This window comes from Girardinichthys multiradiatus, chromosome 9, assembly GCF_021462225.1.
Source record: "Girardinichthys multiradiatus isolate DD_20200921_A chromosome 9, DD_fGirMul_XY1, whole genome shotgun sequence".
In the NCBI taxonomy this organism is placed as follows: domain Eukaryota; kingdom Metazoa; phylum Chordata; class Actinopteri; order Cyprinodontiformes; family Goodeidae; genus Girardinichthys; species Girardinichthys multiradiatus.
The window spans coordinates 30,108,844-30,130,849 of NC_061802.1; the positions used below are offsets into that span (position 1 = coordinate 30,108,844).

General features: G+C 40.5%; 1 protein-coding gene across 1 annotated transcript in view; it reads left to right on the forward strand.

Annotated features, from left to right (window-relative positions):
- Positions 1–22,006, forward strand: part of LOC124874032 (zinc finger protein GLIS3) — a 111,088-nt gene that overhangs the window by 78,060 nt on the left and 11,022 nt on the right. Inside the window, exons 7-8 of the mRNA XM_047375177.1 lie at positions 6,138–6,279; positions 16,763–16,937. Coding sequence (XP_047231133.1) covers positions 6,138–6,279; positions 16,763–16,937 — 317 coding nt within the window. The remainder of the gene's footprint in view (positions 1–6,137; positions 6,280–16,762; positions 16,938–22,006) is intronic.

A 22,006-nucleotide genomic window follows, 5' to 3' on the forward strand; every position in this document is an offset into this window, starting at 1 on the left:
ATGTGCTAAGGTTAGGAATTGTGGCTTCATGTTTCTTCAGATCACCAGACCAGAGGAATTTGTTTTCTTGTGGTTTGAGAGGAATTAAGGTTCCTATGAACAAATTTATATAAATGCAAATAGTCACTTCTCTATGGCCTCTTTGATATGAGAACCTAGCTGACGTGGTGGTGGTGTTGCAGGGTTAATGGTAATCCTGTAAACCTGCATGATCTCCACAAAGAAACTGTTACACATGCTGGCTCACTGGTTACCTGGTTGACCAAGGCCCTTTATGCATAGTCACACATCCGTATTTGTGACATGCCATACTCCATTTCTTTTGACAATGACACATATTTTGTCCCAACCTTAATTAACGTGCTGGAAAGCTTTTATTAATTGTTTCTTAACATATGGAGATGGAGGTGTAAACTAACGCTAGCACATTTATGCTCCGTTTTGATATTACTTGTTAATAATTTGGACATATTTCAGGCTGGCTCCAGTTAATTCTGTACTTCTAAGTGTAAACTGTAAAAGATAGTAAATTCTGCTGTCTATGTAATGTCAAAATGTTTTAAACAGTTTATTTTCTCAGGGCTGAGGCACAAACAAAACATAACGACAATTTAAATTCATTGTGCTTTTTCCAATCTACACAGACTCGAATATATACAGTACATATACCCCAACTAATACATATTTGACAAACATTTACTGAGCAAGTTGTAGAGACACTAAATGCTTTTGGTTGACCATAACATGGCTCTGGTATAGTTGTTTGGTTATTTAACTCTTCTTATCAGAATTTGTAGACAGACCCTCAGCTCGATGCTACCACCACCTTACTTGGCAGTTGGTCCACTGAGTGTTTCAGTCGAGCTTGTACTTGTACATTTTGGAGCCGGGACTCCAGAGGTGCTGGGCAGATCAACTGTGTGGCATCATGGGACACGTGTTCAACCTAAGCCTGAAGCTTGGGAAAGTACCACAGCTGTGGAAGACCTCCTGTGTGGCATCTTTGCCCCAAGGTGAGGTCTTCGTTGGATCCGCTACAACTCGACTACCAACCTGGCATCAGGCTGGATGATGCCATTATCTACCTCCTGCACCAAGCTCTGACCTACCTGGAGAAGCCTGAAAGCACTGTGAGGATCATGTTCTTTGATTTCTCCAGTGCTTCTAATACCATCCAGCCTTGACTTCTGAGCGACCACTTAAAGGTGTCAAGGGGGGAGCATCAGTTGTCTCAGTGTTCCTCACTGGCCCTGACAGGCTGGTTTGCGATACAGGTGGCCCGCAGGGAACTGTGCTGGCACCAATTCCTGTTCACGCTCTACACCGCAGACTTCTCCATCAACTCCCCAGGTTGATATCTACAAAGGTTCTCAGATGACTCTGCCATAGTCAGCCTCATCACAAGTGAGGACGACTATGGGCCTGATCTTCAAAAGATTTGCGTGTACAAAACCGCACGCAAACCTGTTTGCGTCAGCAAAGCTGATCTACAAACAAGGTGGTAATTGGATTGCGTGTGCAAAATCAGCGGAACTGCGGGCGCAAACTTTTTAGTGTGTCAGCCTTCATGAATATGCAAAACATATGATAATGACCCAAAGGTGCAAATTCATGGAAGGAGGATATGCAAATGTCATCCCTTACAACCTGCAATGCGATTTTCAAAGCCTGAAACGGTTTGCACGCAAAATATTTGCATGTGGATTTAGCACGTTTCAAATGCAGGTGCTAACTGGGACACAAAAAATGTCTGCTGTCACTTTGGCCAGAAGGAGGCATAGATAGAATGACCGATGACAGGTAGAGAGAATCTTCTGTACATGTGCCAACAGATTTGGGTTGTCAAAAATAAAAATATTTAAAATAGATGAGAATAGAGGATTCTATGTAGGATTATCGAAGCTCTGATTTGGAGCCAATCACAAACAAAAGCCATGATATTTCTCCTTTGGTAAAACTCCTTCCAACACTTCATTCAACATCATTCCAGCGTAACATCGCTGTCAGTGGTCATTTGCTGAACGAGAAAAAACCTGATCCTGGCAAAATGCGCACCTAACTGATCAAGCACACACAGCCTGTAATCACACATCATGCAAAAGACCCACTGTGCCTTGATGTTGATAATATAATTAGTAAGAAAGAACTAAAGACATTATAAGGCCGATTCAGGTAGCATCAGCCATCTTCCATGGTGCTGTCTGTTGGAGCAGCAGCTTATTCACAGCTGATATGAACTGGTTAGATAAGCTCATCAGGAAGGCCAGTGGTGTCTAGGATGCCCCAGTCCATTTGCCTTTCACTTTGCTACTGATACACCTGGATTTTACCAATGAGGAACAATAAAGAATATTTTCTATTTCTTAGTTGCCAGACTCTCAGTTTGTACTGATCGAAAATGTGCTTCATTGTGGACAGTGGTAATACTGTCCCACTATCTTCCAGTTTCTGATAGTCTTGAGCCTTGGTGGTTTCGGGGTTGTTTTTGAACAGTATAACCAATTTCCTTTCATCTGTGGCTGAGAGTTTGAGTAGAAATTTGCACAGACGGGGACATTTCAACAAGGCAATAATCCTAAACTAACATACAAACATCCAAATGAGTCTGTGAAGGATTCTTGATTGGCCTCCCCAATGTCCTGACCCTAGCCCTGTTGAAAATGCATGGATTACACATAAAAGTCATGTTCATACTAGGAAACCAATCTATTTCAATACGCTTTACAAATTCTGATGAAGTATTAAAGCTGATGAGAAAAACACCAGTTCATACACTTCACCCTGTTTAGATGGGCTTCATATGCAGGTTGATTTAGAAAGGAGGAAGAGGAGGAGGTGTCTTTGAAAATAATTTCCCCTTGCAATATATCAGGTTGACCACATTTCATCGTGCTTATGTTCAGAAAGCTTGTTCTCTCCCTGCCTGGAAGTGGCTAAAAAACAGAGAGAAAGAGCTCATTGTTATGGAAAGGGTCAGATAGTGGCAGGTTGGATGATGTGTTCCTCTGCTTTGCATTGTAAAAGGGGAAACACATGTGTGCTTGTAGCATTGTTAATAAGCTGTAGCGCAGAATGCCCCAGCGGCCCAGATGTTATGGACAACTGTCAAACAAATGCTCTTACTCCACTGTTGGAGTTGTCCCAGAAAAGCAAACTGTTAAGAGTGTCGCTGTGGGGAAAACAGAGCCTCAATTACATGTGATGAATGCTTTGCAGGACGCTCATAATAATCCCCAGGGGGGCTCATGTGTACACATTTACTGACACAGAGAATGAAACCAAACATGTAGGATGCCAGCTGTAAAACTGTTAAGATAAATCACATTTAAAATGTTAGGAAATCTCTTGTGGGAACAGCAGCAATCTAACATAAAGCAGAGATAAAGCGATTGCCCACTTGGCTCCTTGTCGGTGATTTCTGTCGGATAAACAAAACGTTAAGAGTGGAAGTCTTAATGATGCAGATAAAGGATGTTTCCAACCACAAAATCAAAACGTTGAACTGATTTTTGTGGCGGAACAGAGACTGGATTCAAGGATAGATGGAAACATTGGCAGAATGACAATGACTTGATGGGCAATCCTTTCTGTCATTTGTAAAATAAAAGTTATATTTGACTTAACTGTTTTGTCAGGTATTTCATTTGTGAGAACTATTTAAAGAAACGCCTCTCATAAACAAACTATTTCACATAGGCTGACATATTTAGCATAAGTATTTATAGTAGAATTTAGATTTTAAAGTTAACAGATTGATCTGCACATGATTAAACCTGAATGTATTTGCCCTAGCATGTGTTAAAAATTATTTTCACCACTTATCTGAAATTACAAAATATTTAGATCATAAGAGCCTTCTAAAAAAACAGTACAGGTTTGGTTGAAGTTAACTCACATTTCTCCCTTAACACAACAGTGATGTGTTTCTATTAATTTTGTCAGTTCCTTTTTTTGTCAAACCACAGATTAAAAGTATTATGTCATTATTGACTTTAATTTTATAAGATTTGTCAACTGTGATAAATCTAACTTTAACTCAAATTTGAATACTGATACTCCTATACAGTAGTTTTGTTTTTTGCCTTTCATGGCCATTCATGTTAAATCCTGGGATTCAATTGTGCAAAAATCTCAATGTGTAACTTTACAATAGATAATCAAAACTGTAAAAAAAAAAACAACTATAAAACAGGTAACACAATCAGCTGATGCACTGATCCACACATTTCCCTAAGTTTCCTAACAACTGTACACTATGATGACAATGTTGTGTATCTGTTTTGTCTTGCAATACTGTAGAAATATGCATGGCTAAGTAAAAAACACTTCAACCTTGCCTTTCTACTACTGCAGCAGATGTAATTTGATCACCAGCTAAAGCAGGCTGCAACATACACTCACCGGCCACTTTATTAGGTACAACCTTGCTAGTACCGGGTTGGACCCCCTTTTGACGTTGGAACTTCCTTAATCCTTCGTGGCATAGATTTAACAAGGTACTGGAAACATTCCTCAGAGAGTTTGGTCATATTGACATGATAGCATCACACAGATGCTGCAGATTTGTCAGCTGCACATCCATGATGTGAATCTCCTGTTCCACCAAATCCCAAAGGTCCTCTATTGGATTGAGATCTGGTGACGGTGGAGGCCATTTGAGTACAGTGAACTCATTCTCATGTTCAAGAAACCAGTCTGAGATGATTTGTGCTTTATGACATGGCGTGTTATCCTGCTGGAAGTAACCATCAGAAGATGGGTACACTGTGGTCATAAAGGGATGGACATGGTCAGCAACAATACTCAGGTAGGCTGCGGCATTGATACGATGTTCAGTTGGTACTAAGGAGTCCAAAGTATGCCAAGAAAATATCCCCCACACCATTACACCACCACCACCAGCCTGAACCGTTGATACAAGGCAGGATGGATCCATGCTTTCATGTTGTGGAGACCAGGCAACGATTTTCCAATCTTCTATTGTCCAATTTTGGTGAGCCTGTGCGAATTGTAGCCTCAGTTTATTGTTCTTAGTTGACAGGAGTGGTAGCTGGTGTGATCTTCTGCTGCTGTAGCCTATCCGCCTCAAGGTACAATGTGTTGTGTGTTCAGAGAAGCTCTTCTGCATGCCTTGGTTGTAACAAGTGGTTATTTCAGTTACTGTTGCCTTTCTATCAGCTCAAACCAGTCTGGCCATTCTCCTCTGAGCTCTGGCATCAACAAGGCATTTGCGCCCACAGAACTGCCGCTCACTGGATATTTTCTCTTTTTCGGACCATTCTCTGTAAACCCTAAAGATGGTAGTGAGTGAAAATCCCAGTAGATCAGCAGTTTCTGAAATACTCAGACCAGCCCGTCTGGCACCAACAACCACGCCACGTTCAAAGTAACTTAAATCACCTGTCTTTCCCATTCTGATGCTCGATTTGAGCTGCAGCAGATCGTCTTGACCATGTCTACATGCCTAAATGCATTGAGTTGCTGCTATGTGATTGGCTGACTAGAAATTTGCCTTAACGAGCAGTTGGACAGGTGTATCCAGTAAAGTGGCTGGTGAGTGTATGTTTTGGACATGCTGAAAAATTCAGCAGCATGAGAGTTGCAACTCAGATGCCATAAATACTGAAGCAAGAACTCAATATTAATGCTAATTATTCTCATGCCATGCCATGCAGATGTTCTGTTTGTGGTGAAGATTTAATAATCTCTATGCCAAATGATTAAAGTGGCTCCAACTGACTGGAGCCTGACCTACTTTTTGATTAGTTCAGTTAACAATTGTTTGACCACTTACCGGCACCGAAAGACTTTCATCAGGTGATCATTAGGCATAGAACAAAAAAAGGAAGGGCAGCAACACAAATGTAGCAATCTGTGAATAAAGCAGAGGTCAGTTAACCATAATAGATAAGGAGATCAAGAATCAAGGAAATGGTTTTTCCTTTAGCTTTTCTTTACAGACAATATCAATGTAAACTTTATTGACATTAACATATTAATCTAATTTTACCATAAAGAAAAAAATCAAAAGAAACTAAAGAGATTTTTCTAAGAAAGTGTAAACTTAACAAATACATGTATTTCTTTTGAAATGTAAAGCAATTCTTTTTTTTATTTGTTATTGTTGTGCTTCTCAGCTGCGGCCCTGCCAGACCATGGAGCAGGATGTCCTGAGTGACTGTCTTTCCATGCAGCAGATCCAGAGCTCCACCTCCTCCCATCATCTCTACAACGGCAAAGATGGTCGCTCTCCTGCAATGTGTCCAGATATCTTCACAGGTGCACACAAGGCATCCAACATTCAGTGTAACACCTCCCCTGTCATTCATGAAACAGATTCCTGATTTTGTTGATTCCTGATTCTTTTAATAAACAAAATGCTAAGAAAAATGTATAATTCAACTATTTTTAACAAACTTTCTATTTTTTTTGTCTCAATTAGAAGATATGTCAACATGAGAGATAGTTGGACAAACTAGCTTTCTGAATTTGTGCTTCTGTTAGAACTGAGTAAAAAAAAAAAGATTTACTGATGTGTCCCATTGAGGCTGACAGGAACGGATAATTTTAAAAAGTCTCCACTGAGGCTCCTAGAGCTGTTGTCATCTCCCCGTCTCTTTACTTTAGTTTGTGGACTATCAATGCCACGTAGCATGATTGAAAAAATCTGCTGTAAGACAAGGAGTCTGTTTCTATGGAACATGATGTAAATGTTGAAAGTATTACATAATCAATCTCTGAGTTTGAAAAAAATTTGTTGCACTCTGATTGTACCACTGTGTGCTCCATTTTTGTTTCTGGTTATATTGGTATTCCATCTTTCTTCTTTCTGATAGTTTATATAATGTTTGACTGAAATCTGCATAGTTGTAACTGATTTTTGAGGGTATTCCAAATTTTGACTTGAACAATAACTGGGCAACAAAGACACTAGCATGCTATGCTGTGCTCATGCCATGTGTGCAGAGTTTGGCTGACATTAAATACAGCTTCTTCAGTAGCAGTCATCCTTGCTTTTTCTACAGCCACTGCATTTAGGCCGAGTGTTTTGCCTGTCTTGCAGTGTTGGATCTTTTGGGAAAAAAAGCCATTCAAAATGTGGGACTACATGCCAGTTTTTGAGATGAGGGACTCAAGGGGGGAATAATATGCAGTCCCTGTAAAATGTGACCCCTCAAATAATTATTTTTATTCTTGTCAACTTTTTGCTTTGAATGAAAACAATGTTTTCATTTTCCCTAGCAAATTTAATATTTGTGGACAGCTGAGCTGCACAGTGACACTGAGGCTTATAAGGACCAATAGTAAGTGCTCACTTCAATGCATTTTATAGAACAACACAAATCACTGTCAACCTGTGAAGTAAAAGTAATTTATAAGCTTTACTAAAGTATTAGGAGTTTGCAATGCATTTATATTCAGTTACATCCTTGTATACACAATTAAGTGCAATTACCATCTTCCCTGCCCCTACTGAAGAAATGCATCACCCCAGAATGATTCTGCCACCACCATGTTTAACAATGGGGATGGTGTGTTCATTGTAATATGCTGTGTTTTTTTCCACTACACATGGGCCTGATCTTCAAAAGGTTTGTGTGTACAAAACCACAAGCAAACACTGAGGAAGCTGATCTACAACCCAACTGCTAATTAGGCTGTGTGTGTAAAATCAACGGAACAGCAGGCGCAAACATTTTAGTGCGTTTGCCGTCATGAATATGCATAACACATGATGATTACCCAAACGCGCAAATTTATGGGGATATGCAAATGCAATACCTTACCACCAGCAATAGGATTTATCAAACCTGTAACGGGTTGCGGTGCTGTTTTTGCGTCTAGATTTGTCATGTTTGAAATGCAGGTACTAACTGGGACGCAAAAATGTCTGCTGTCACTTTGGCCAGAAGGAGGCATAGATAGAATGATAGATGATGGGGAGAGAGAATCTTCTGTACATGTATCAACAGATTTGGATTGACAAAAAAAAATAAAAATAAAAATAAGAAGAATGGAGGATACTATGTAGGATTGTCGAAGGTCTGACTTGGACCCAATCGCAAACAAAAGTCATTACATATCTCCTATGATAAAACTCCTTGCAACACCTTGTTTTCTTGCGTCTGGATCATTCCAGCGCACCATCGCTGTCAGTGAGATAACCTGCTGCTGAAGCACAAACCTGATCATGCAGAGGTATGCGCAAAACTGATCTGCCAGAGAAGAACACACACAGCCTGTTAATTGTAATTTTAATGGACATTGATCATGTAAAGGACCTACTGTGCTGTGATGTTGATAATATAATTAATAGGAAATAAATAAAATATTATAAGGCAGAATAATACTTCATTTGCAAACTGGATGCTAAATCACTTTTTAGCAGGTGAAAAAGTAACATTTTATGTTGGCCATGTGGTGAAAAAGACTGTATGCTTTAACCTTGTCACTAAACAAAACACATTGCCTTACTGACAATAACATTGTCATTGACAAAAACGACTGTATGCTTTAACCTTGTCACTAAACAAAACACATTGCCTTATTGACAATAACATTGTCAAAGACAAAGGTGAACCACAGAGGTGGTCTCTATTTCATATGGTCCAATAAAATGTGGCGAAAGCTTCCGGGACATGGACTTGAGAGGCACATCTCGTGCTGACAACCAGACCTTTTGTCCAGGACGATACTGTGGTGCTGGTCTACGTTTCCGGTCAGCGAAACCTTTTTTTTGTTTTTCGATTCGATGGAGGGCATAGATGGTGAAGTTCCAGATGGACCTGCAGCGGCGAACATGATGATGAACAGTGGAAACCGTTATCTCTTTTTCATCTGCTGTAAACAGAGGCAGTTGATAACCAATGAATTCAAAGGGGGAGTGTCTTGTAGCTGAAGAAACATGCGAGTTTAAAGCATACTCAATCCATGGTAAGTATGAACACCAATCACTGGGATTAGTGGACGTGAGACAGCGTAGAGTGGACTCCAGCTGCTGGTTCATCCTTTCAGTCTGACCGTTAGATTGAGAATGATACCCCACGGTCAGAGAGACTTTGGCCCCTAAAGCTAAACAGAACTGTTTCCAAACTTGAGAAATGAATTGTGGTCCACGGTCAGACAGAATGTCCTGAGGAATCCCATGCAGACGAAAAACATGCTTAGTGAGGAGCCTGGCTGTCTGAAGTGCCGGGAGTTTTCTGAGAGGGATGAGATGGCATGCTTTAGAAAAACGATCTACAATCGTAAGTATAGTGGTCATACCTTGCGAGAGGAGAAGGCCGGTCACAAAATCTAAGGCAATGTGGGACCATGGCCAATTTAGGATGCTGAGAGGTTGGAGGAGGCCAGCGGGTGGTTGGTTGCTTGATTTGTTCCTGGCGCAGGTAGTGCAGGCTTGAACAAAATCTCTCACATCTTTATGTACAGACGGCCACCAAAATCTTCTCAGAACTAGCGCTGTAGTTCTGCTTATTCCAGGATGTGCTGAAAACCTTGCTGTATGAAGCCAATGGATGAGTCTAGAGCGAACACTAGAAGGAACATAGGTACGGTTTGGAGGTCCCGTGCCGGGATCGGGTTTGTGTTGTTGAGCCCTGGCTATAATGTCCTCCACCTCCCACCTGAGTGCCCCTACAGTTCAACTGGGAGGCAGGATTGGAGCCGGTTCCTTTTCTGAATCACCTTTTGCGAACTGTCTGGAGAGAGCATCAGGTTTCTTGTTCTTTGGGCCAGGTCTGAAAGATGCACAGATCAACACGAGAAAAGAACAAGGACCAACAGGACTGACGTGGATTTAGTGTCTTGGCTGACTGAAGGTAGGCCATGTTCTTATGATCTGTCCAAATCTGAATGGGATGCTCAGCACCCAATGACGCCATTCCTCTAAGGCTAGTTTAATTGCCAATAGTTCTCTGTCACCCACATCATAATTTCTTTCAGTGTTATTTAGTCTATGGGGAAAAAAAAAAAAGGCACAAGGATGTAGCCTTCCATCTTCTGAATTCTGTGACAGCACCGCCCCAACCCCAATGTCTGAAGCATCAACCTCCAAAATAAATTGTTTAGAAGAATCTGAGTGAACTAAGATGGGAGCTTGAGAAAATTCTTCTTTAAGGCTCGGAAAGCTCTGTCAGCCTCCGGCGTTCAGGAGAATGTAATCTTAGAGGAGGTTAAAGCAGTAAGTGGGGCTGCTGTCAGACTGTAATCCTTGATGAAGCGCCTATAAAAGTTGGCAAACCCTAGGAACCACTGCAAAGCCTTGCGGGAATCTGGTACAGGCCATTCCAATACCGCCTTTATTTTTTCTGGGTCCGAGTGTACCTGTCTAAGATGTAGCCCAAAAACGTAACAGAGGATTGGTGGAACTCACACTTCTCGGCCTTCACAAATAGGCAGTTCTCCAGGAGGCGCTGAAGAACTTGGCAAACATGCCGGTGATGCTCCTCAATTTCTTTAGAATAGATTAAGATGTCATCCAAGTACACAAACACAAAAATGTTTAGGAAGTCTCTGAGCACATCATTTACAAGGGCCTGGAATACAGCCGGGGCATTGCACAGACCAAAAGGCATGACCAGGTACTCAAAATGACCAAGTGGCATCTTGAAGGCCATCTTCCACTCATCCCCCTGGCAGATTCTTAAGTCTAACTTAGAGAAAACTGTAGCACCATGAACTGGTTCCAAGCTGAAGTGATAAGTGGAAAAGGGTACTTGTTCTTAACGGTAATCTGGTTTAAACCCCTATAGTCGATGCAAGGACGTAAAGATCCGTCCTTTATCCCCACAAAGAAAAACCCCACCCCAAGGGGTGAAGAAGAGGGCCGAATGATAACTGCCAAAAGAGACTCATTAATATAGTCTTCCATAGACTTTTGTTCAGGTCGGGAGATATTATAAAGTCTGCTTGTAGGTAAAGGGGCACCAGGGAGTAGATCAATAGTGCAGTCATAGGGTCTGTGAGAAGGTAAAGAGAGGGCCTTGGCTTTACTAAAAACTTGTACTCATGGTACTCAGAGGGAACGTGAGACAAGTCTAGTGTCTCATCCTCCTCACCATTAGACTCGGGGAAACGTGGGGGAAAAAGCTGACTGGAGACAAGTGGAATGACAACTAAGACCATGATTCAATGCATCGCTCAGACCAATTTAAATGAGGATTATGCTTGAGTAACCAAGGGAAACCTAAAACTAAGGAGCTCTGAGATACTGTAAATACGAAAAAAGAAATCCTTTCCCTGTGGTTACCTGATAACACGAGTTCTAAGGGCTTGGTGCGCTGAGTTATCCGTTGAAATTTTTGACCATCTAAAGCTAAAACAGAACATGCAGATGAGAGAGTTTCTACCTCGATTCCGGCCTTGTTAACCAGCACAGAATCTATTAGGTTCTGTTCACAACCTGAATCCACCTAGGCAGATAAGTTCAAGGTCTGTTGGTTAAGAATGATAGTAGCAGGTAGACTAAGTCTGGGTTCTTTACAAGTAGGTGAGTGGTCTGCCACTCACCTACTTTACAAAGGTAAATGGGAAATGTGCTGGAACTGGTAAATCGCCAACTGTACAAAGAAAGAGAAAAAGCAGGTAAATCGAAATGCTATAGTAAACATGAAATAAATAAATCAAAACACTACACTAAACATGATTAATAAGTATGAGATGAAGCTTACTATGTTGGAGTAATCCAACCGCCGGGGCGGTTGAGGGATTCGGAGTTCGAGTGTTCGGCACAGAAATTTCACTGGTAAGGCTTGAGAGATCTGTGATGGATGATGAGGAGTTCAGAATGGAGGTACTTGCGTTGGAGGGTGAACAGGTTACGCTTATGCCAAGGTTCAGATGACGGTGTAAACAGGAAGCTGCCAGCTGGTTGTTGTCCAGACAAAGTAAACAGGAATCTTGGATCTTAATCCGCAAAAATAGGAGACCTTTCTCCAGAAATCAAAAATCCAAAACAGCAAAACAATGCTGAGAGCGAAGTCAGGCATCAAAAAGGGTTATCCGAAGATTCAGGTAAAACAACCTGCAAAGGAGCACAAATGAAGATTACTAAGAGCATAGCACAAAGCAAAGATTAGTTGTGGCTTAAGCTTGTACCACTGAAGGCAAACACTCTGGCGCTGAAGTGCCGGTAGCCTCCTGCTTAAGTACACCTCCAAGCAATCAGCAGATTAGTCGCACCTGTCACCCAGCACACCTGAGAGCTCCAGCACCATCTGAGAAGTGAACAAAGTAAACAAAAGTAAAACACACACACAAAAACTCCAGATCCTGACAAGGGAAGGTTTATACAGTAAAAAGAATTACTTTGTGTCACCAAAAAACAATTTCAACAATCAAACACATTGTATATTGTTAAAATATTGCCACAACAAACAAAATGAATTCAGTACAATCATTGGAAAAAAATATTTTTTCTATACATAAATGTTCAATTTAAATTTAAAAATCAGCAACTGGATCATTAATGTAGCGCAACAACCCCTGCATGTTTCAAGCAACACAGCAGAGAGGACTTGTTTACTTTTTCGCTCGGGTCAGTAGCAGCCAGCCAGAAGCACACTCAGTTTCCTCATTTAAATATGGTGGTCCGCACCTCTTTTGCACCTGTTATCCATTTCACGCACAATCTTTAAAGATCGTGCGCAACACGTCCACTTAGTCTCTTGTGCAATTTATTTTTTGTACAAGTAATTTAGCACCACTTATTTAGGATCTTTGAAGATCAGGTCCATAATGGTGTTTTGTATGTAGGCCAAAAGGTTGAATTTTGGTCTCATTCGAACAAATCCCCTTCTTTCACATGTTTGCTTTGTCCCTGATTACTCGAGCCATCTTGCTACTCTTCCATAAAGGCCAGATTTCTGGAATGCAGAACAAATCATTGTCCTGTCCACATATTTTCCCACCTGAGTTGGGGATCTCTGCGACTCCACCAGACTTACCGTGGGCATCTTGACGGTGTCTCTGAATAATGCTCTCCTTGTTCAGCCAGCCAGTAAAGATGGACAGCCATGTCTTGACACTTTATCAAGGATCTGTCTGCTGTGTTCCTTGGTCTTGGTCCTTTTGAAACAGTTTGTTCTTTAATATTCTCCTAAAAACCTCTGAGGTCTTCAGAGAGTAGCTGTATTCATTCGTTTTTTTATTTTTGCGGCACTAGTGGCTTTTGTTTTGTAAGATGACTGACAGTAAATAAGGGTGGAGAGAGAGGGGAAGACATTCAGCAAAAGGTCAACAGACCAGGACTGGAATGCGTGACGGTTATGTCAAGGACTGTAGCATCAATACATGGGTCGCGGGGTTTACCCCTGTGCCACCGCCACGCCCAGCTGTATTCATTCAGAGGTTAAATTACACACAATGGACTCCACTTACTAATTTGGTTATTTCTGAAGGCATTTGGTGAACCAGATTTTATTTAGGGGTATCCGAGTAAAGGGAGTTGAATAGTTTGTATTTTCAGGCCACCAGAATTCCAATTTTTTTGTAAAATAATCATTAAGCGATTAGAGCCAATCAATGGCCATGTCAACGTTCCATGTACAGTACCCACAGTGCTTAAACATGAACTACATTCAATGTGTAGCTGAACTTTAATTGCTTAAATTTATCTTAGATTTTATATTTAATGACATATTTCCTATCAACAGTTGAACATTACGCCATTTTCAAATCTTCAAAAGAACGTTTTGCAACCTCATAGTTTAGCTTGATTTGTTTTTCATTGCAGTGATGTTAACTTAGCTGATTTCATGGAGAGCAAAAGACTACAAACAGGAGGTTTATTTAGGCATACAAGGTCTTTAAACATCCATTTTTCTTCTTGATGGATTTGGCTCCCATTAAAAGTGAAAATCACAGTGGACTGAGTGAGCAAGAGAAATAAATGGATTACAGCTATCTACAACACAGGAGAGAGATGCCCCGCAGCTTCTTTTTATAGACACATCTGTCCCTGTTTTCTGCTTGTAGTTCAACCAGGCTCCCTGTTGTTCTCGGTTATTGTTGCTAAAGCCGCGCTGATTTCAGCGAACGTTCAACTTTTCCCTGAATGTCAAACGGTGCCTCAGAGTCTTGGCTTTTAAACTGTTGCCCTTCCTTTTCTTTAAGTTGATCCTGGTTGCTCTCATATTTTAACAGGTTTAAAGGCCTCCAAGGGGCTTCCTCATTTGCAAGCACCAAATTAAGCGCTACTTAGTGCCAGCAAAGATCTTGCAGCCTTGTGGTTTGGATTCAGGATTGTATTTTACACGAGTTTCATTTTGTTTGAGATCTAATAGGAAGCATGAAAGAACTGGGGTATGGCTGGCAGGTATCCAGTCATTAACATTTGCAGGGCAGAAAGTGAGTCCTGGTTCCAGTAAGTGTTAAATGTGTTTTCCTGTTAACTGATTATAAGTCTGCACCAATTTACATGACTGCAGTGAGGCTTACGAGAACCCCTCTGTGCTTAATAGAGGATGATTATGGTGTTCCCTGATATACCTGTGTGGACTTATCAGGGCTGAGAACAGAGGTTTAATTGCTGCAGTGCCTTGAAACAGCACACAGCTTCTAAGTATTTTATTGGGCCTTTACGTGACAGATCAACACAAGAAGTCATAATTGTGAAGTGGAAGAGAGAGTATACATAGTTTTAAATTTTCTTAACAAATACAAATCTGAAAAGTTTGGCATGCATATTTATTAAGGGCCCTTTACTCTAATACCCCCAGATAAAATCCTGTGGAAAATTGCTTTCAAAACTCGTCTTTTTAGTAAAGAGGGTCTACTTTTGTAGACACTATAAAGATTTCTGTTCTGTAAAGGTCTATGAGGTTTGTTAGCGATCAACAATCAACAACAGGTCAGGGATGCTCATCAACCTAAAAACACCATGGCAGCGTTAACATCATGGTGTGGGGATGTTTTTCCTTCACAAGGACAGCAAAGCTGATCAGAGCTAGATACAGGATAATCCTGGAAGAAAACCTGTTACAGGCTGCACAAAAGGTTCACCTTCCAACAGGACAATAACTCCAAACATACAGCCAGAGGTACAATAGAATTATTTAGATCAAAGTACATTTATTAGGTCAAATGGCCCAGTCAAAGTCCAGACCTTATTGCAATTGAGAATCTGTGGCAGGAGTTGAAAATAACTGTTAACAGATGGTGTCAGATGGCTTGGACTGTTTTTCAAAGAAGAATGTGCAACAATTTCAATCTGGAAACTGGTAGAGACATACCCCAAAAGACTTGCAGCTGCCATTGCAGCAAATGGTGGTTCTACAAAGTATAACTGAATATATATGCTTTTGAGTTATTTTAAAAAAAGATTTTGAAAACCATCTAGCATTTGTCTTTCGCGTTACAATTAGCCACTATGTGGGTTTATCACATAAAATGGCTAAAATGAAGTTTTTGTCTCACACAGTAATGTCATTTCAGTGATGATCCGGAACCAATGAAAATCTTGTGCTGTGATGTATACTCTTGTGAACAAAAAAGCAACAAGTGATAAAACTTTGGCAATCAAACATATTATTTGTCAAATCTTCTGCTTTGTGGTAGCAGATGTTGGGTCTAAAGGGAAAAACGTTTAAGGTCTGTGATTGATGGTTTGAATGCTAATGAATCAAGCTTGTGCTGTCAGATCATGTGTGCGATTTGAGAACAGCTGGGTCTGAAAACTGCAAAATCCAGGAGCACTTTTCTGTTCCCTCCATCTCCTCCTGTGCTCCTATTTTTTTATTGCAGTTTAACTGTTCCAGATAGTTAGTGCTCACCTACTGAATGCCACGAAAGCAATCAGAGTAGATTTACAATGAAAGGAGAGAAAGAGTTGATCAAGTTGATTCAATGCTAACAAGACTTGGTGTCAGCAATGGGAAGTTCTTGGCAGAATGGGCCTCTGGAGGAACATTTCTTATAAGTTGATGAAATTGAACTGCTGGAAAATTATTGTTTTTGAAAGCTTAGAAGCAGCGGAGCAGATTTGTAGGAAGAAATGTCCAAGTAAATCTTAGACGTATGCACAAAGCGGTAAGAAATGAAAATCAATTTTGGAAAAAATATGCTCAGGCACAAATGGCCAACATCTGATGGTTCCAACTTCTCTGTTTTATCCTTTAAAATTAACATCTTTTGGCTTAAAATGCCTAGCCAGAGCAAACAAGAAGATTTCAAGATGTCTCCTTGGGATTTTGAAACTGGGCAAGAGTCGTTTACTAGAGAAAAATGTTGAGAGAAATTTGATATTGACAGTTTAAAGCTTGCTGAATGATTTGTACTTAAGAACACTTTTCCTCTTGAAATAGAAGAAAAGCTGGCATCATGCAGCCTGAGTATAAAATAATGGTTCCCCCCAAACACTACTGTGCCAAAAACTATAAATTAAATATCCTTAAAACAGAGCGTTTCTAAATGAAACATTTTGATAATGCTTTATGTCATACAGGATCTTTGTAGCCTTTCAAAAGTTCTACTTTTTATGCTCAGTATTCAAACATATGTTCTAATTTAGCTGATTATTGGATAATAAGAAAAGGCGGAACCAGGCCAAGTCCCCGTGGCAGCACAAACAATGTACCTTAAATTATAAACAGCGCAAACAAAGAACATTTTCTTCTAGAAAGCTCAGTGATTGGTTGAAGGTTGTCAAAACAAAATTCTGTTACCATGAAATGGCTTTTAATTTGCTCAAAGGAAAAGGCTGAGCGGAGAGCCCTTGAGGTTATTTGGCACGTTTACTGAATTAGCTTTGTTTGTCTTTCAGGGCTGTACGCTGGCTCCAGCAACCCCCATCAGAGCACCTCGGTGGAGCTCCTCTCCCATACCCCCAACCCTGCCTCTGTCACCGACCTGCCCTCCCGACAGCACAGGCTGGATCAGGACCTTGGCAGCCCTCATCACCTGTCCCCTCTGGCATCCATGGATGGCGCAAGGGATGGGTGAGTCGTCCCTCGTCCACCTCCCAGTGGATGCGAAACAAACATTTTGTAGGTGTAGAAATGCGTCATACTTGCTCAATGTGGGTCACTGTAAGGGGTTTAAGCATTATAAATGTGTCATCAGGGTGGGAAGTGCAAACATTCATCTGTTAAAAAAGCTGAGCTTGTCCTGAATAATGAGGGGAAAAACATACAAAAAAAACAGCAACTCTTCAGCATCCTGTTACAAGACCGAAACTGAGTCACTTTCCATGTGCTCAAATAAGTCACATTGCAAATGTCAAATCACGTTAAACCTTTGAAGCAAAGGTTTAACATAAATAATGGAAACAACAAGATAAAGACCCACATTGTCAGAGGTGGTCCAAGATTGTATAAGGTCCAACATATATTTTCATTTAGGGAACCACATCCAGCTCATCTACCACCAGTTAACAAAGCATTCTGCATTGAACAGAACAGGTTACAGTTCAATATTGAAGTGACAACTAATTCAATTCAGTTACTTTCAGTTCAATAAAGCTTTATTAATTCCAGAAGTAAATGAAATGTTTTGCAGGTTACGTCAAAGAGTTGTCATAGATGCTGATGGCTGTGGGCAGGAAGGATCTCCTGTAGTGGTCTGTCTTACAGCGGATTTTAAAAGACAAACGTTTAATGTTGTATTCAGAGGCAACCAGGCAAAAAAGTCTATACACCATTGTTCTACATACAAACAGTGTTAACAATATGGGGCCACAGCTAAAACACAAGTACCAGAAATATATATATTCAAAAACTCTGACGAAATTTCAAATTATGAAAGTTTTCATTGGTATGTACACCACTGCTGCACTTGTCCCCAGGCCCTCATGGTTTCTGGAGTCCCGCAGTGGTCTTGAAAGTCCCATTAAGCCTTGGGTTGGCTGTGGACTTTGTGTCCAAAATAGTCTGTTTCACAAATGTCTTGGATCATGTGTCAGTTTCTGTCTGCAAATAGCTTCACAAATACATAGGATCAGCAACACCTTCTAAAGTAACTATCATTACTCGTTTTATACTCTGCCTCCTCTGTCTTTCACATATTCATCATCCTGAATCCAGGCCGAATCATTGGATCATGTTAGGCCAAAGCATCTTGGTCCTGCTGAGACAACCGTTTGGTTTTCTTTTTGGAAACACAATGCATGACCTCTAAGAACACCCCTCATGGGAAGAGAGGTAGCTCTGGTCACCAAACGGTCAGCACTGATGCATGACCAGTTCAGTTTCGGGGCGGACCCGATTCACTTTTACATGAGAAGAAACTGTCAAGCACTGCAAGGGTATCATTTGTTTTCTCCTCAGCAGGTTTTCTCTTAAATTAGAATGTCCTGCCAAAGAGTGCATATTGTTCTGATCTTCTGCAGGTATTCATGTTTAATTGACCAGAGTGGTGCCATTGATCAATATCAGTCAAATGACATAAAAAAAGAATAAACTGCATTTTGCTATGGTATCGTAAAAAAACTATGGGTCTATTTCATAACTTAGAATAGAAGCATATGAGGGCAGTGAAATATTCTTGTACACTCATGGGCCACTTTATTAGAAACACCTTTTCAATTGCTCATAAACACAAATAGCGAATTAGCCCATCACAAGGCAGTGTTTTGAGACATCTAGATGTGGTGAAGATGACTTGCAGAAGTTCAAACTAAAGAACAGAATGGTGAAGAAATTATATTTAATTGACTTTGAATGTTGCATGGTTGTTGGTGCCAAACAGGCTGGTCTAGGTATTTCAGAACCTGATGACCTGCTCAAGCATATCTCAGGTGTACAGAGAATGGTAAGAAAATATCCAGTTGTATGGAATTTAATGCCTTGTTCAATTGACAGGCTTGTTTGAGATGATAGACCGGCTACAGCAGCAGAAGATCATGCCAGGTGCATAAAAAACATGAGAGCATGGATCCAGTTTAGACTGGTGGTGGTATAATGGTGTGAGGATATTTTCTTGGCACACTTTTAGCCCCTTAGTCCCAACTGAGTATTGTTTTAACACCAAAGACTACCTGAATATTTCTGTTGACCAAGTCCTGCTCTTTATGACCACAGTATATCGATCTTCTGATGTCTACTTTCAACAGGATAATGCAGCAAGTCAGATCGTCTCAAATTGGTATCTTGAACATGACAATGAGTTCATGGTACTTGAATGGCCTCCACAGTCTTCAGACCTCATTCCAATAGAACACATTTGGGATGTGGAGGAACAGGAGATTTACATCGTAGATGTGCAGCTCACATATCTGCAGCAAATGTGTGATGGCATCATGTAAATATGGACCAAAACCTCTGACGAGGTTTTCCACACCTTGTTGAATTTTTTTAAGGTGGTTCTGAAGACAAAAGGAGGTCCATCCCAGGTTTAGAAAGGTGTACGTAATAGAGTGAACAATAAGTGTAAGTGTGACACTGATATTCCAGTTTTGATTCAGATCATTTGTCGTGCTTTACTTTACAAATATAATACAAAACACCTTCAGAGGTCAAACAATGATGCAGAAGGATGCCCCACCCTCCAATCTCATGTACCTGTTTGGCTCAGCATGTTTCCTATTAGCGCTGATGATTTCCCCAGAGAGCCAGCGCAGCAGAGTAGTGGAGGCTGGGTGTTGTCAGAAGGCTGAGCGTGAACTGTACAAAGACAGGAGCATAAAACCAAAGAGAGAAACGTTTTTTTTACTGCTTACAAATACTGGGAAAATATGTAGCAAAAGGGATTGTTTCACATAATTGCTTCTGAAATGATCCTCACACCTTGGGTGTCTGGTGTTTGATATTTGTCTTGCTTTTGGAGTTTTTGCAAACCTTACTTACGTGAGTGTATTTGCATGTGGGAAGTGAGTTTACATGTAGTAGTCCAGGAAACACGTGTGACTCCTTGTCATCGCGAAGTATAGCAGACCGCTTAACATCCAGCACAGATATCATGCTGAGGCAGGCATGGCGTTAGAGTCGGGATGGCCTGGAAGCATCTGGAAGGTGGTGTGTTTTTTAAAGCTTTGAAAGCAGGAGGAGAACGCTGTAAAAATGACCTTGTGGTTTCTGCGTCTCCTTTCTCAACAGCATGCACAATTATCAGCGCAAGGACAGTGAAAAGGACCCGAGTAAGGGGATACTGAGTTACACAGGAGGGGTGACATATTGGATTTGAGTCATGGGTCCTGTTGTTTTGGGTTTCTTGATGAGAAACATGTGATCACAGTTGTATTTGTGTGGCAAGTATTCCCCTTTCTCCTTACATATGTTTAACCTAAATCCGCAAATAGGTAATCTAACATGTTCACATGGATCGTTGTGCCTCTTTTTAATCTTGCACATATTTCAAATGTGCTGACAAGACTGCAGTAATTTCCACATTTACAGATTTAGTCAAATCAAGATATCTGACCCAGAAAACACACACATTACACTGTTCTTATCTCATGATCACACAGCATGGAGGTTGGGCAGGTTGCAGAGTCAAAAAAGCGAGTGACCAGCATCAAACGTCTACTTACATTTACCCAAAGATGGACCATTTGATTTACATGTTTTAAAGCCTCGGCTATTCGGCCTGCTGCCAAAGTCAATATAAGCCCCTACACTTGTTTTTCCCAGAAGATTTTGCAGGACATTAAACATTTCGAGAAAATTACCAAACTTAACCTGCCTCTTGTGTGGCAGCCTTTGACCTACCCAGTTAAATGTGTTTATGGTGGCTCACATTGCCAATTTAAATTCTTTTGACTTTGTCAATGCAAGAGTCCATTTTCTAAGGCTAATATTAAGATTTTGCTAGTCAGAATGGATTTGGCAGTTAGCGTGGACCAATCATTGGGGCGGCTGTACTAGAGATGGGTGGTAAATATTGTCTTTCCCTGCTGCAGCCATATGTGGTTATATAATTGAAGGTGGGGGGGTGTACTACCTTCACCTGCGTATTGATATTAGAGCCTCTTTGTAAATATTATCCTGAGGTGGTTTGATACTTTGGCAGTGACTGACATGGCCTAATTGAATTAAAGTGGCGGCATAGAGCTACATTAAGTTTCTGTTCTGAAGGGAGTCCTTTATAAGTCTGCGCTGTCTGTTTTCCAGCCATTATCTTTGCAAGGATCCTGAAGAAGAGATTCAGCATTACAAACCAAACGGAAAACATTTTTGAGGTTGCTCATGGTGACATGTGGTCCTCAGTTGATGCTGAGGACCACATGTCAAGGTATACTTAGGCTTTTATTATGGTACTTACAAAGAAATTTAAAAGAAGGCAGTTTGACATGAAATGATTTAAAACAGAAAGCAAAATTATTTGTACAGCTGCTGGAATAATATTTAAGACTTAACCAAGAATATACAACACCTGCAAACGTTTGTAGCAGTTTTTAAGTAAACATGATTCTTTACAGAATGTTATATATATTTGTTGTTCTACTCTATTATACAGTAACAAAAGAGCATCCAAAGATCAACATTATTATCCTCATAAACCCCTTAAACAATATTGTTACAGTGGCAGAAGTACATGAGAAATGACAGTTATAACATGCTTCACTGAAAACAGGTCACCTAAGAAATCAAAAACGAAGGTCTATACATGTATGACATTAATTCAATAAATGAGATGTCACTAACAGTGGGAGATGACAGTAGAACTTGTTCAGTAGGCATTGATCTCTATTAGATTCTCACAGTGGAAAAAAACTGGTTAATGTAAACAAAAGAATTTACACAAAAATCCTGCTGCCAGTATAATGTAACATTTAATACTTTAATGTTTAATTTTATAAAGTTACATTTAATACCATACCTTGTAATGGTATGTATAGGCCTACGCATAAATGTAGGATAAACAAGAAGCAGATAGTAGCAGGTTAATTAGCAGTATGCAGATGGCAGCTTTAACAAAAGTGCTGCTTATAGCTTGCTCAAAACAGCAGAACCCTAATAAGAGTGATTGGTGGTGCTCCTTTAGTTTCCACACCATGACTCTCTGTGTTTCTTTGTGACCACAAATATTCTCAAACAGCCGAATTTGTCTTTTCTGTAAGCAAGGTACTTGT